Genomic DNA, 16,947 nt, shown 5'->3' on the forward strand with positions numbered 1-16,947 from the left:
AGTACCCAATAAAACCCTGCCACGACTCTCCAAGACAGACTTCCCCGCCCCCAGCGGTGCCCAATAAAAACCCTCGCTGCCCTGCCCTGGGCGCGACTTCCCCGACTCAACGCTCTTTCCGGAGTCATGGAACCTTGCCCGAGGGTGCTTGCAATAAAGCTCATTCTCTGGACCACGTTTGCCTCTGTGGTCTCCATTTTATTTGCGGGAAGAGAAGCCTTACATTTGGTGCCAAAACCCGGGAGGAGATCGAGCCCCTACTCCAGCACGGAGGCTCTCTCCTCCTCTCAAGCGGACCGGGACTTCTCTCTCTCTCTCTCTCTCTCTCCAGACATCTCTAAAAGCCCACTGTGGCGAGTGTTTCCTGGTTCCCGATCCTTCTCTGGACGCCCTGTCCTAATTGCGGCCGCGTCAGGGCAACCCCCCTCCGGCCACCTGGTGGTCCCCATAGTTCCGAGGAATCGGGAGACGTCCCCATTCCGCGGCAACTACCTTCCCTTCTGAACCACAACCCAGCACACGGAGAGGGGACGCCTTCCTCCGTGCCCTGAGTTGTTAGGTGAAGGGGCCATGGGAACCTCCCAGTCCAAATTCAACCCTAAAACGCCACTGGGCTCTCTCCTGGCCAATCTTCGAACCCTAAAATTGGATCAGGACCTAGGAAGGCGACGCCTCATACATTACTGTACTGTCGCTTGGCCCCAATATCAATTTGACAACCAATCACAATGGCCTCCCGAAGGCACCTTCGATTATCAGGTGCTCATGGATCTTGACAACCTCTGTAAACGCCAAGGCAAATGGTCCGAGGTACCCTATGTCCAGGCTTTCTGGGCCTTACGCTCTCAGCCTTCACTGTGCTCCCGCTGTTCGACCTCTCAGGTCCTCCTCGCCCGCTCTCCCCCTCCAACCCTTCCGCCTACTGCTCCCAAGGGCCCTGATCCCCCCTCTCTCTCCTCTCTCGGAACCTCCTGAGAACCTCTCGGGGTCCCCTGTAAGGGCCCCCTCTTATCTCCACCTCCCCCCACCATCCCATTCCTCAGCCCCCTGTACTCCCCAACCCCCCACAGACTCCGACAGCTCTCAAAGCCCCACCGCCCGAGACCACCACCGAGCCACCCTCACCGTCAGACTCTCTTCCTTCCCCTCCTATTTCCGCTCATACTCGGTCCTGGAACCCCTCCCCCGACTTAGTCTGCCCCTTGAGGGAGGTCGCCGGGGCCGAAGAGGTTGTCCGAGTCCATGCACCCTTCTCCCTACAGGACCTCTCCCAGATAGAAAAGCGCTTGGGCTCTTTCTCGGCCAACCCAGATAATTTCATTAAGGAATTCCAGTATTTGGCCCAGGCCTATGACCTTACCTGGCATGACTTACATGTTGTCCAGACCACCACCCTCACCACTGAGGAGAGGGAACGTATCCAGGCTGCTGCCCGAGAGTATGCTGATCAGGTCCCTCTTACTGATGCCACCATGCCGGTCGGCGCTCAGGCAGTCCCAGCCATGGAACCTGGCTGGCACTACCAGAACGGCCAAGATGGCCGCCGGCGCCGTGACCGCATGGTCCAATGCCTTATCGCCGGGATGCGGGCGACCTCCAATAAGGCTGTCAACTATGATAAGATCAGGGAGATTATTCAGGCCCCTGACGAGAACCCCGCCGTATTCCTTAACTGACTGACCGAGGCTTTGACTCAGTTCACCTGCTTAGATCCAGTCTCTCCTGCAGGGGCCACGGTCCTGGTCACTCATTTCATCTCCCAGTCGGCGCCGGACATTCGGAAAAAGTTAAAAAAGGCCAAGGATGGCCCCCAGACCCCCATTTCCAACCTGGTGAAAATGGCATTTAAGGTCTTTAACTCCCGAGAGGAGGCAGCTGAGCTTAAATGGCAGGCCAGGCTCCAGCAGAAGGTTCGGCTACAGACCCAGGCCTTGGTAGCAGCCCTGCAGCCGGCCGGCTCCGGGAGCCAACAGAGAGGGGCAGCCAGCTGCACCCCTCCAGGGGCCTGCTTCAAATGCGGAGCCGAGGGACACTGGGCTCGTCAATGTCCCAACCCAAAGGCGCCAACTCGACTGTGTCCTCAATGCCACATGATGGGACATTGGAAATCAGAATGCCCTAACCTCAGGGAATCCTCAGCGCCTCTACACGGGGGCAACCCCAAGATGGTAAGTCCGGCTTTTCAGCTGCTCGGGTTGGAGGATGATTGATGGAGCCCAGACTCGGACACCCCTCTCACCCAGGCTGAGCCTAGGGCCACGCTCCAGGTAGCGGGTAAGACCATCTCCTTTCTGCTGGACATGGGGGCTACCTACTTAGTACTGCCATCCTACTCGGGACCTACACGAACCTCACCGGTCACTGTCATGGGGATCGATGAGACCTTCTCTTCTCCTAGGGTGACCCTTCCCCTTACTTGCAGCCTGGATGGTTTCCCCTTCTCCCACTCGTTCCTTGTAATTCCCTCTTGTCCAGTTTCCCTACTGGGAAGGGATATCCTCCAAAAACTGCAGGCCACCATTCGTCTCTCTCCCTCCCCCTCAACTTCAGAGTGTCTCATCTTACCCCTCCTTCCTGCCCCTCTGACCTCCATCCCAGAGAGTCTACCCTCAGTGGACCCCCAGGTCTGGGACACCTCCAAACCCATCATTGCATCCCACCATACCCCTGTTAAAATACAGCTAAAAGATAACTCCAAGTTCCCCTCCTGAGCACAGTTTCCCATTTTCCTGACTCACCGTCAGGGTCTCAAGCCTATCATAGACCGGCTGAGACAGCAGGGGCTCCTGATCCCCATCAGCTCCCCCTGTAACACCCCTATCCTGCCAGTCCGTAAACCCTCGGGGGCTTACCGACTGGTGCAGGACCTGTGACTCATTAATGAGGTCATAGTCCCACTTCATCCTTTCGTCCCCAACCCCTACACCCTACTGTCCCACGTCCCGTCTGACACTTCTCACTTTACAGTACTGAATTTAAAGGATGCCTTCTTTACCATTCCCCTGCACCCTGACTCCTACTTCCTTTTTGCCTTTTCCTGGGAGGATTCGGACACACATGTCTCTGGACAGCTGACCTGGACAGTCCTGCCCCAGGGATTCCGAGACAGTCCCCATATTTTTGGTCAGGCTTTGGCCACTGACCTGCAGCAGTGCACCCTTAAGGCCAGTACCCTGCTACAATATGTGGACGATCTCCTCCTCTGTAGCCCCTCCCTCTCCTTATCCCAGGAAAACACCTCCACCCTACTCAATTTCCTAGGTGCCAAAGGGTATCGGGTCACCCCTTCTAAAGCCCAACTGTGCACCCCCTCAGTCACGTACCTGGGTATCTTCCTGACTCCCACTTCCAAGTCCCTTACCGGGGACCGCATCCACCTCCTCCGGGAACTCCAGCCTCCTCCAACCGCGGATGAAATACTCTCCTTTCTTGGACTTGTAGGTTTTTTTAGACATTGGATTCCAAATTTCTCAATCCTGGCCCAGGCTCTATACCAGGCGGCAAAGGAGACGCCCCCAGGGTCCCCTCACTGACCCCACCTCAGTTTGGCATGTATTCTCCAAACTACAGGACTGCCTCACTGCCAGGCCAGTCTTTGGCACTGCCTGACCCCTCTAAACCCTTCCATCTTTTCACCGATGAGCACTCCGGCTCAGCCACTGGCCTCCTAGCCCAACCAGTGAGGCCCACATACAGGGCCGTAGCCTATCTGTCTAAGCAATTAGACACCACCACCCGAGGATGGCAGCCCTGCCTCCGAGCACTGGCGGCCGCCGCCTCTCTGACCAAGGAGGCCCTCAAACTTACTCTGGGACAGCCCCTCGTAGTCTACTCTCCCCACCGACTCATGGATCTCCTCAGCCACTGATCTCTGGCCCAATTAACCCCTCCCGTCTCCAGCTGTATCACCTGCTGTTCGTCAAAAATCCGCAGATCTCTCTCTCTGCCTCCCCTCGCTTAAACCCTGCTACTTTGTTGCCTGCACCCTCGCTTACCCCTGAACCCACTCATTCCTGCCCGCAACTCCTGGAGGACCTCACTCCCTCTCACCCAGGGCTCACTGATCAGCCACTGCCTAACCCTGACCGTGTGCTCTTCGCAGACGGCAGCTCCCTCTTGGCCTTGGACGGCCGGAGACGCGCCGCCTATGCTGTAGTCAACTCAGAGACAGTGGTAGAGACAGCTCCCCTTCCCATCGGGACCACTTCCCAAAAGGCTGAACTTATAGCCCTCACCTGGGCACTCCACCTATCCAAGGGACAGCGAGTCACTATAAACATGGACTCCAAGTACACCTATCTCATAACCCACACCCACTCCATCCTCTGGCAGGAGCGGGGATTCCTAACCACCAAAGGCACCCCTATAGTTAACGGGCCCCTCATTTCCAAACTACTCGAGGCCCTCAACTTGCCCACTGAGGTCGTGGTAGTCCACTGCCGCAGGCACCAGACCTCCAAGGACCTAGTCTCCCAAGGTAACAACAAGGCAGACTCAGTGGCCAGACAAACGGCTCTGAACACCTCCTTGGCCCTGATCCTCTTCCTCAACACCCCCCACCACCCTTCTTATTCCGAAAACGAGGTGCAGACCCTCCAGGGCCTAGGGGGAAAACCCGGAGACAAGGGATGGATTTACATCGAACAAAATTGCCCTGCTGGAGAACCTGGCCCACACCCTGATCACGGACATTCATCAGTCCCTTCATATTGGCCCAAAGGCCCTCCACCAGTTCCTGCAACCTCTTTTTCACCACCCTTCCCTATCTCGGGTAATTGAGACAGTTCACAGAGCCTGTAAAACCTGTTTGGCCGTAAATGCACAGGGAGGAATCTGCAGACCAGGGCCCAACCATCAACTCCCTGGCCATAACCCCGGGGAAGACTGGCAGCTGGACTTCACTCATATGCCCCACCACAAAACCTTCCGATACCTACTAACCATGGTTGATACATTCACAGGCTGGATCAAGGCATACCCCATGGCCCGGGAAACAGCAGATGTAGTAGCCACAACTGTCATTGAACACATCATCCCGAGGTTTGGACTACCCCGAACTCTCCAGTCGGACAACGGACCCGCTTTCATCTCTAGTGTGACTCAGCAGGTAGACGAAAGACTCAGCATGGAAACTCCACATTCCATACCACCCACCGTCGTCGGGTAAGTTGGAAAAGGCCAACGGGTTGCTTAAGGCTCAGCTCACTAAACTGACCTTGGAGACCCATCTCTCATGGCCCACACTTTTGCCCCTGGCCCTCACCAGGCTTAGGGCAACCCCCTGGGGACCTTCAGGATTAAGCCCATTTGAGCTGCTGTACGGCCGACCCTTCTCATAAACCACAACTTCCCAGCCTCTCCCCCACCTCTCCTTTCCTACCTGCCTTATCTCACCCTCCTGCAGGCCCTCCTGAGAGCTCATGCTGATGCTGTCATCCCTGCCTCAGATGGCCACAACCATGACCAGAAAGAAGCCCCCCCCTCAAGGGTTACTCCCAGGAAACCAGGTTCTCCTCAGGAACCTGCACCCAGGTTCCTTGCAGACACGGTGGTCCGGGCCTCACACTGTCATCCTTACCACCCCAACCGCGGCAAAACTGTCGGGGCACCAGGTGTGGGTACACATCAACAACCTCAAACAGGCGCCCACAGGTAATGGCTGGGCCTCCCAAGCGGTGGGCCCTACCAACCTAACCTCCAAGATCCGGGAACTCAAGGACCGGATCTGATCGAGGCACCAAGACACCTCCATATGGGGCCTGGACCCCCATACATGGGTAACATGGCTTCTCCCTTTAGCGGGGCCCCTCTGCTTAATCCTCCTACTAATCTCGGTTGCCCCCTGCCTTATTCGGTACATACAGGAACGCTTGCGGTTAGTAACTTGGGTGTCAGTCAACCAACTGCTCCTACAGCCCTATTCTCGCCTGCTCACTTCCTATTGCCCCTATGACAATGCCCGACCGTCAGCAGGAAGTAGCCAGAATGGAGTCGACGCCCCCAATACCATTATATAAAACAAAATGTCGGAATGTTGGGCTGGCAAAGAAAAGGGTCCAAGACACCCAAGATGGCCGACTCTCCCACCAAGATAACGGATTCTCCCGCCAAGATTTAAACCAAAACCTAGGCGGGAAACCGAAACCCGTCCTACTGACTTTCCTCACCCCCCAGCAGTACCCAATAAAAGCCTGCCACGACTCTCCAAGACAGACTTCCCCCCCCCAGCGGTGCCCAATAAAAACCCTCGCTGCCCTGCCCTGGGTGCGACTTCCCCGACTCCCCCCTCCAGAGTCTCAGAACCTCGCCGGAGGGTGCACACAAGGACACCCTCGCTGCCCTGCCCTGGGCGCGACTTCCCCGACTCAACGCTCTTTCCCGAGTCATGGAACCTCGCCCGAGGGCGCTTGCAATAAAGCTCATCCTCTGGACCACGTTTGCCTTTGCAGTCTCTATTTTATTCGCGGCAAGAGAAACCTTACAGTCATGATTATAAAGAAAGACGCTAGACATATTTCTTAATTGTACTTATATCAGAACTATTGTATGGTGGCTAATTTTTTTCTGAACAGGATTGTCTTTGGGAGTTTTATCAGTGTTCAAAGGCATTCTGAAGATAGGAGATAGCTACAAAAAAAAAAAAGGGTTTTATTTTACAGGAGCCTGGGGATGGGAGATTAGCTACTGAATGATCATCACAGCAGAGCTTCAATTCCCTTTTTATTTAGGTGTTGTGGGTTTCTGTCATAGAGATTTTAAGTAGAAAGGAGTTCATGATCTCCTCCTAAGGAGTTTGCTATTCAAGTGAATTTTTGGAAGCAGTGAAAAAAAAAAAGGGCCAAGCGAGTTTTTTAATAGAGGATTACTCTTCCAGAAGTCGGCTATAATTCTCATATATATAGGTTCTCTGGCCATGGCTGAGTGAACAGATAATAGCCTGTTTAGAATCGTTTGCCTTTGTTCACTGAAGGGCATCCTGTCCTCCCACCACCCAGCCTTTTTTTGTTCATCACGCCCACCAAATAAGAGTGGTGCCAAGTTCACAAATAGAAACCAAGACCATTAACATATCAAGCACTTCCAAGATCAAAATACTGCATACAGCATGTGTGTTTTAATGAAAATCTAGACTCAGAGGCAGCTGAAGTCTGCATTGTGTGAGTTTCCAAGATAAAAGTGCGATTTCAATGAGAAAAGAAACTTTTAACACCCAAAGTAAAAATCACTTCTTACATTTAGTGCCAATTAGTTTCCTACGTTATAATATATATCATTGCCAAACTACTTTCTAGAGGGTGATGGAGTGTGCATTCCTCTGCCTGAATTTCCTTTTGCCTAGGGGAATTTACCTGCTGTGGTCTGGCTCATGCTATAAACTGTCTTGAAAGTTGGTCATTTCATTTATGTGGAACCTGTTCCTCTTGGGGACTGGTGTTTCTGACAGCCTTATCTGTTACCCCTTGGTTTTGCGTTTCTTCAGTTGATGGCTTTGGATCTAATGTTATTGATCACTGTGGTTGCATGGCTCATCATCATGGGAAAGATGAGGTTACTGACTCCATTTCCTTTTGTCTAGCATTTGCTTTGATGAGCTCATATATTTCTTCGTCTTTCTTTAGAGTTTCCTTTTTTTTTTTTTTGCTCACTTTCCTGATACCTTTCTTATAGAGGCAGAGAAATACAATCTTCAGGCGTGAAGGGGGAGGCGATTACAAAAGAAAGGGAAATTTTGGAGGCTGGAGAGTTTCATTATTTGTCCTAGCAAAAAAAAAAAAAAAAGCTGTATTCATTTTTCTATTGCTGTGTAACAAATTGCCACAAACTTAATGGTTTAAATCAACATGCGCTTATTATAATGCACTTTTTATTGGTAAAGAGTCCAGATATGGCTTAAGTGGATCCTCTACTCAGGGTCTCGGAAGTCTGTAATCAAAGTGGGCACTGGGGTGGCTGGGTGGGTCACTCTCAGCTGAGACTTTGAGGCTCCTCTCTTCCTCTCATTGAGAATATTGGCAGAAATCAGTTCCTTGTGGTTGCCTGACTAAGGTCCTTAGCTCTTAAAGACCACCCTCTCCTTAGGTAGTTCACATTGGAGCTATTTGCTTTCTTCCTTCAAGGCAAGCAGGCGACTCTTTATAGCTTCACCTTTTTTTTTAAGGGCTCACCTGATGAGGTTAGGCCTAACCCTCCCTTTTGATTAATTCAGAGTCAGCTGGTGAATGATCTAATCATAGGAATCACGTCTCACCATATGAGTCATCAGGGGTCATTTTAGAATTCTGCCTAGCACAGGGGCAATGCCTGTCTTATTCATCATCCTTACTTCTTAGAACCGAACCTGGCACATAACACAAACTGTAAAAAATTACCAGGAAAAATGAATGAATCACTCTCCTCATTTTCTGAACTATTATAAGAAATAAAATTTCAAGGTCACTATTGCATATCTTGCAGATGAATCTTTCAACAATTTGCACTGACAAGCCTCCCAGATTTCTGATGATGGGTTAGTGTAAATATTTGACACTCTAACACAGAACTATTTAAACTAGGTGATGTCTGGAACTAGGTAACCACCTAGTGCATTTTAAAAATCCATTTTGTTAAAGACAGAAAAACAGTGGTTGCTCTTCATTCTTCAAAACTAGCACCCATTTCCTGGTCCAGATTTGCTGTTCAATCCCTAGACAAAGAGGAGTGGCTCTATGTATTCAGTTCTCTGGTTTTGCATGTTTGCATGCTGGCGGCCATCAGATACACTGTGTTTTTGAAAGCTGCCTTAATATTTTCCAAAGCATTTTTTTTAAGGTTTGTATCTCAGCATGTAGGCAGTAGGTCTCTGTGTTCATAAATTGCATAAGGAATCAAGTCTTGAACTCTGTTTCAAGTTTTTGATAGCACCATGAGTTGTGGACTTGGAGAGAATGATCTCGTTTGGAAATAAAGCGTTCTTTTGGTGAAAGATGTTTAGGGGACACATTGCATACATATATATTTTTTCATACTCGAATGTATATTTCATACTCCTATGTATAGTTTGTGTTATATATTCAACATGAGGACATTTCGTGTTCCTATATATTTCCATATATGTGTGTGAGTGTGTGTACGTGTGTTTTATACTACTTAGTAAAAGTGTGAGTCTCTGTAAAGATTTAGAGATTAGTGTGGAACCTAGAAATCCTGGACTGAGACCTTGACTCTAAATGCAGACAATTTGGGTTTTTCCAGGCCACCTGGGTAAAGAAAGAGTTCACAGTAGAGTCCTAGGGCCAGCTGGGAGGTACCACCTGGACACTGTGTGGCTGTCAGCTCTGTTTTCAAGCATCTTTCAGGATTCCTGGGGCTGGCTGTGCCTGAGAGCCTACATCCCAGGCCATGTATAAACATTTTTTTTTTAGAAATAGCATTTTTACTAAAATGTCAAATTAATGTTCTTATAACAGCTCAAAGTAGTATTTCTGAACCATCTGACACATCAGAAGTCAAGGTGGACAAATCATAAAATGGGCAGAAGATATGAACAGACACTTTTCCAATGATGACATACAAATGGCTAACAGACACATGGAAAAAATGTTCAAAATCATTAGCCATCAGGGAAATTCAAATCAAAACCACACTGAGATACCACCTTACGCCAGTTAGAATGGCAAAGATAGACAAGGCAAGAAACAACAATTGTTGGAGAGGATGTGGAGAAAGGGGATCCCTCCTACATTGTTGGTGGGAATGCAAGTTGGTACAGCCACTCTGGAAAACAGTGTGGAGGTCCCTTAAAAAGTTAAAAATTGAACTACCCTATGACCCAGCCATTGCACTACTGGGTGTTTACCCCAAAGATACAGACGTAGTAAAGAGAAGGGCCATATGCACCCCAATGTTCATAGCTGCATTGTCCACAATAGCCAAATCATGGAAGGAGCCGAGATGCCCTTCAACAGATGACTGGATTAAGAAGCTGTGGTCCATATATACAATGGAATATTACTCAGCTATCAGAAAGAACGAATTCTCAACATTTGCTGCAACATGGACGGCACTGGAGGAGATAATGCTAAGTGAAATAAGTCAAGCAGAGAAAGACAATTATCATATGATTTCTCTCATCTATGGAACATAAGAACTAGGATGATCGGTAGGGGAAGAAAGGGATAAAGAAAAGGGGGGTAATCAGAAGGGGGAATGAAACATGAGAGACTATGGACTATGAGAAACAAACTGAAGACTTCAGAGGGGAGGGGGTGGGGGAATGGGATAGACTGGTGATGGGTAGTAAGGAGGGCACGTATTGCATGGTGCACTGGGTGTTATACGCAACTAATGAAGCATTGAACTTTACATCGGAATCCGGGGATGTACTGTATGGTGATTAACATAATAAAATTAAAAAAAAATCATTATTAAAAAAAAAAAAAGAAGTCAAGGTGGAAAATGTCAGAATTGTGTGAGTGTCTGCCTTTGTGACAGCTGCATGCCCTGGGGTCTGTTTCTGATCTCTCTGCAAAAAGCCTCTGGTGAGTGGGCCAGGGGACCAGATTCCGGAAGGAGCCTCACCTTCCGAGAGCTTGAGCTAGGTTGCAGCCTGCCGCTTCAGGTGTCCCCTTGTTCTGTGACAGTGGGCACTGTGCCTCTCATTAGACTGTGCACCCAGACTGATCTGAGTTCTGTGCCAGTGACTAATCAATTTGATATAAGGAGGTTTAATAAAGTGCCATCTTGATTATCTGTCAAAAAAAGGGGGGGAGTTTGGAGAGCTATCTCAACATTTTCAGAACAGATTTCACACCTGGCTAGAGGCAACTGCAGTGTTAGGGGAAAACTGACCTAAAATTAGGAGATGCTCATTAGCCACCAAATTATATGACCTTTGGAAATTACTTAGCTTCCTTACCCCCAAGATTCCCCATCAGACAATAATATCTATGCTTTCTTAAGGAAATAGTTGTGGGAGTTAAGTTAGAGCACCCATACCTCTAAAATTCTTACCACTTGACCTCTTCAAGGCTGAGAATCCCCACCTCCAGCACAGACTGAGCACTCAATTCAGAGGTTTTAATTGCTTATTGCTGTTGTTATGAAAGCTCTTTGTAAATTTAAAACCTCTTTGCAAATATCTGGACATATTCCTAAATAGCACCTTACAAGAAATATGACCAATTTGACTTGTTTAGTGTTAACATGTGCACTCTATCTGTCTGTCTATCATCTATCTATCTATCATCTATCTATTATCTATCTATCTATCTATCTATCTATCTATCTATCTATCTATCGTCTATCTAAGAGAGAGCAAGGTTGGTGGGGGGGGGGTACAGAGGGAGAGAGAGAGAAAGAATCTCAAGGAGGCTCCACACCCAGTGTGGAGCCTGATGCAGGGCTAGATCTCACCATGCTGAGATCATGACCTGAGCCAAAATCCAAGAGTCAGATACATAAACAACTGAGCCACCCGGGTGCCCCAACATGTTTAAAGTGTCGATCAAAGCACTAAATGGATTCCAAGCTCCTAAAATGTCTCAAATTCACTCACATCTTTTCATGTCCACGCCCAGTACTCTTAGCCCAAACCACGAACCATCATATCCTGTTTTAGGGATACCATTCAGAATAGCTCACAAAGTATACTGGGAATGTAAAATCAGGCCCCTATTTACTCACTGAACTGGTCTGAGGCTGTTTCAGTCTTTAAAGTGATAGGATCTGCCTAGATGGCTTCCTTTTCACCTGGTGTTCCCACCACTGCCTGCCTGAAAAAACTCTCTCCCTCTTTCCCCCTCTCTCTCTCACTCATCTCCCTCCCTCTCCCATCCCTTCTCTCTTCCCCTCTCTCTCTCTCCCACTCTCTCCCCTGCCATCTCCCTCCTTCTCTCCCCCCATCTCCCTCTCTCTCCTCCCCCCCTCTCTCCCACCTCCCCTCCCTCCCTCCCTCTCTCTCCCTCTCTCTCTTTCTCTCTCTCTCCCCACAGACACAGACACATACACCCTATATCTTTCATATTACCTTTTCCCCATCCTCAACCGTTTCCACATCTCATCTTTGGGGAAGATTTTTCTGATTATTGCCCATCCCCACTATACTAGGTCTCCCACACATAAGCCCTTATAGGACCCAGTACTTCTGTTTTATCACACATTATAATTTTAATCAAATGCTTAATTTTACATCTGTCCCCTTTAAACTACCACCACCCTTTTTTCCAATCTCTGCCAGAGCTTTTCAAAGAGTGAGTCTAAGTGACTCACATTTGCAAAATGGCCTTACTGATTTTCTTTTGTTCTCAGCTAATTGATTTAGAGCAGCTCTGTTAATCAAACATCTTTAAACCTTGGACCGAGTTATAGCTATTTCTAAGTTCCCGGAGAGTAAGGGTAGCCTTTTGTGTTTTTGTTTTTTTCACACATTAGGTTCTTACAAATGTATTGAAATAATGAATCATTAAAAAGAAAAATACAGCTGATTTGATGTTGGCGTCATTAGCTGTAGATTGAAATGAACATTTCCCAGTATGGACCCTAAATGTTTTGCAGTCTTACTAATTGACAAGTTCTCTTTTTTGTGTGTTTCCTATAGCAGAATAAAAAAGCAAAAGGGAAGGTCTCTTAGAACCTTTGATCTCTGAGTTGTATATGAGTTCAACGAATTCTAAGATGTTAAAGAGCAGTGGTCTTCTCATAATAAAGGTACATGCTCAACTCCAAAAAGTAGAAGTCTAGAAATGGGGAAATCTTTGAAATACTTGCAGTTCATAATTTTTCTAGATTGTATTAAAAATCTTGCTATGATTCAGGATGACACATTGAAAATCAGTGGTGTCTTTCTCAGGCTAGTCAACAAGGAGGCGATACACTTGAACATTTTGGCTTCTTTTAATTTACCTGCTTCCCTACAAAACACAACACAACAAAATAAAAACTGCATTATTTAAACCATACTAAGAACTTCACACTATGTTAATGTGAAGACTAAACAGAGTTACAAAACCAGGGACTTAGAAAATCAGTGTATAGTAGAAAATCATCAGCCTCTAAGTTTTTACTCATCATTCATGACCCAAATGGGTACATAAGTGAGTACGCACTAAAGTACTACTAGCTACGAGTTATTTAACTTTCTACTCTTTAGTTTCCTCATCTGTAAAATGGGAGTAGTAATTGTACTTACCTAGTAGAATTTGTCAGGAGGAGTCATTAAGTTATGAGAGTTAAATAAGTTTGACAAGTACGTAGCACATGGTAAGTCCTTTCTTAATCGTAGCGTAAAACTGAGATTTAAAAAGCTAAGGATCCATAGTTCAGGATCCAGGAACATGTATTCTAATAAGAGTTGAGTTTTTTGTTTGTTTGTTTGTTCTTGAAGATTTTATTTATTTATTTGCCAGAGAACACAAGCAGGAGCAGAGGGAGAGGGAGAAACAGGCTTCTCGCTGAGCAGGGAGTCCGCCATGGGGCTCAATCCCAGGACCTCGGGATCACGACCCGAGCCCGGGGCAAATGCTTAACTGTCTGAGCCACCCGGGGGGGCCCCCTAATAAGAGTTGTTAATACTTTTATTTCTTTTCCAAAATCTCATTTCCAGCAGTTTTATTCAAAGTGCTGATTGGTTTTAGCATATATATTACTGGTAATAATAAGAACATCTACTACGAATGTTAAATTGTAAGTGAAATCTAACAGAAAACTTTAAATCTATTACCTGCTTGCCAATCCCAGCCAGAAGTGTCTGGAGCAGCTGGATTTTCCGTGCCCATGCATCGGTCAGAATGGTTGTGCTTCCTCCCTGAGTTAGAGTGCCTGGGAGCATGGCCTCTCTCATCACGCTCCCTGTATCTGATCTCAGATCTGTCTCCGCTGGCTACGTGCCCCTGGGCAAGTCCCCTGGATTATCTCCCCTTCGGGTCTCCCCATTTTAAAAATTGGTTTGATAATCAAATTGCCTACCACATAGAATTAATAAGAGGATTTTATTCAAGTTTTTATCTGTAAAAGTTAGAACAGCACTTGGTACTTAGTACTATATTAGTATTTTGTTAATCAATCATAATTTGAAACATCTGTTTTAAACAAACATTCCTGCAGACATTGGTCTCAGTTAAATCTTTCAATAAACAACTGTCTTAGTGATGAAAGGGAATAATTTGTGCTTCATGCTTTCTGACATATAAGATCTAAACTTTAGAAATGTGAGTGTTTGGGGCGCCTATGTGACTCAGACGGTTAAGTGTCTGATTCTTGATTTTGGCTCAGGTCATAATCTCAGTGTCTTTGAGATCAAGCCCTGCATCTGGCTCTGTGCTGAGCGTGGAGCCTGCTTAAGATTCTCTCTGCCCCTCCCTCCTCCACCTCTTTCTGTGTCTCTCTCTTTCTCCCCCTATCCCTCTAAAAAGAAGGAGAAGGAGAAGGAGGAGAAGGGAGGGATGAAGGAAGGAAGGAACTAAGGAAGGAAGGAAGGAAGGAAGGAAAGGAAAGGAAAGAAGGAGGAAGGGAAGGAAGGAAGGGAGGGAGGGAGGGAGGAAGGAAAGAAAAAAGAAAGAAATGTGTTTGTCACAGTGAGTGTTGATGAACCATTTTGTGTATCAAAGGGCATAATAGGGCTGCCCCAGGAAAGAAGATCCAAGTGGAAGCTCTAGTTGTCTCCCCTCTAAGGGTCACTTCACCTCCAATGTTGTCCCCAATAAGGAGGCTAGTAACTGTGCTTTGAGGTTTGAAGGCGAAGGATTTCTGGGCAGGGAGTTGGCAATTATTATAATATTAGAACTTCTATAACCTTCATGGAAGCCCTTCTCTCTGAGTTAGGATGGAATGAGATTTTCCAGAGTCTCAGGGTACAATTATTGTACACATCCATAAAATCTCATGTCATCTCAACTATCTGCTTCTTAATGTATAGTGCCCAGAATCCTAGGGGCCATGACTAAGAAAGGAGGAGAATGGAGTCCTGGAAATTGTGACATCCAGCACTGCCAGTCCTTTTCAGTCTCTCTGTACCTTTTCTTCTCCATTCCTTCTGATCTTAGTTCGCCTCACCTTGGCTGCTTTTTATGCTACAACTAATGTATTCTAAATTCTCCCTTACCATTCAATCCCTGAGAAAACCAAACAGGGAGGAGTGAGGTAGAAAAAGCATAGTGCAATAATTTCTTTTAAGCTTTCAGCCTAATTTATTTTATTCAACTTTCCCCAAGTTAATTTAGGTTCTGCATACATTTGCCAATGCTTATTTTCAAAATACATCCGTTTTTATAAATACAAACAGAAGTATAGTCATAATTACTTTCATTTGATTCTCAAAATAACTTTGCTTAATTTAAACGGAGAAATAAAAGAGTATTGTTGAAAAATAACTAATGAAAGGGTTCAGGTTATGAAAGGAATACTATTTCAATTCAAAGGCATTTTATTTTGGAGAAATTGCATAGCATTTAAATTTTTGAGAATTGCTATATAAAGTAACTATCCATTTGCTGAGTGTATAGAATTGTACTTTTTTTTTAAGGGCAGGTTTAGCTGAGAGTCAGTGCCCAGTCTGGTTCACTCCTTTAGTAATTGCTCATATCCTTTAGAGCATTTACCTCTGCCAGGAACTGTTCTCTGAGCTTTCAAGTCCTCTCTTTCCGTCTCTATGACCAACTGAAGTACACGATATGTGATATTTCTTAGGAGGGCAATGGGTCTTACTAGAAAAGAGGATTTCTAACTTAAGAATTAGCTACAAGCATATTTTATAAATGGTAAAAGTTTTTTTTTTAAATCAAAGGTGAAATTATGTAGATACACATACACATATATGAAGATATTTTGAGTGTACGTTTACTTAATAGAAACAACACGGGTTAAATCAGTGATGTGAGGTCATGGAACATTCACTAAGATGAAAAATGCCACAAAGAAAATTAATGCCTGTAATGGGTGAAACAGCATTCCTGTGAGCTTCACTTAGAACATGTTTAATTTAATTTTTTTTAGTTTTTCTATTTTTTAGAGAGAGAGAGCACACACGCACGAGTGCAGGGGAGGGGCAGAGGGGTGGAAGGGGGAGAGAAAGAATCTCAAGCAGGCTCCATGCCGGGCATGGAGCCCAGCAAGGGGCTGGATCTCACCACGCTGAGATCACAACCTGAGCTGAAATCAAGAGTTGGACACTTAACCGACTGAGCCACCCAGGCGCCCCCATGTGGAGCACATTTAAAAGGAGTTTGGGATTAGATTGCCCAGAGTAGGTGACTTGAGCAAGACCTGCTACGGAAGGGCTGGGGGTGGTGGAGTAAAGGGACTTTATTAAAACCATGTGCCCGACAAAATGTTGAGCATATCTGTCCTCTCTCCTGTTGCTGCCATGGAAAACTGTGAAAGGAAGCCGACAACTCATGGATGCTGCTTGTCCCACATCTTTTGCATGTCACCCTTTATGCTACCTGGAAAGAAGACTAGAATGGGAAATGGTTCATTGTCTTCCTAACTTGCGTGAATCGTCCTTGGGTTGCCTGCAATTGCGACAACTTTTAATTTCAGTTGATTTGTGTCCTTGATACTGCTGAAGGGGCTCAGACTGGCCCTGAGGAAGTAGGATAGGAAAAAAAAGGTCTCAAAAGAAAGTATTAAGATTGTCTTCATGTTGAGAAGTCCAAACTTAGAGCAGTGCTCCTCAACCTTGGCTTCACATTGACATTACCTGGGGAGCTTTACAAAATGCTGTGCTTGGGACATAGCTTCAAAGATTCTGATTTAATTGTTTGGTGCATGCTGGGTGCTGGGAGTTTTTCGCACTCCCTAAGTTATTACAGTGTACAGCCAAGGTTGAGAATCAGCGACTTAGACATGAGACTAATGGTGGGTAATCCTCAGAAGCTTGATTTCAGAGTCAGGCTTGAATGTTACAAAGCAATGTGGTATCAAGCAATGAGGTTTGCAGTTTCTGCAATATACAGTTGTAGGGGGAGCCATTTG

The 16,947-nt window shown here is 46.6% G+C and overlaps 1 protein-coding gene across 1 annotated transcript; it reads left to right on the top strand.

The window, feature by feature from the left end:
* Positions 1 to 1,796: 1,796 nt before the first annotated feature.
* On the top strand, positions 1,797 to 6,055 carry LOC117801767 (serine/arginine-rich splicing factor RS2Z32-like). Its single transcript, XM_034657243.1, has 2 exons — positions 1,797 to 2,168; positions 4,962 to 6,055. The coding sequence occupies exons 1-2, from the start codon at positions 1,839 to 1,841 to the stop codon at positions 5,004 to 5,006; spliced, it is 375 nt and encodes a 124-aa protein (XP_034513134.1). The 5' UTR covers positions 1,797 to 1,838; the 3' UTR covers positions 5,007 to 6,055.
* Positions 6,056 to 16,947: the final 10,892 nt, after the last annotated feature.

This window comes from Ailuropoda melanoleuca, chromosome 4 (genome assembly GCF_002007445.2).
Source record: "Ailuropoda melanoleuca isolate Jingjing chromosome 4, ASM200744v2, whole genome shotgun sequence".
NCBI lineage: Eukaryota > Metazoa > Chordata > Mammalia > Carnivora > Ursidae > Ailuropoda > Ailuropoda melanoleuca.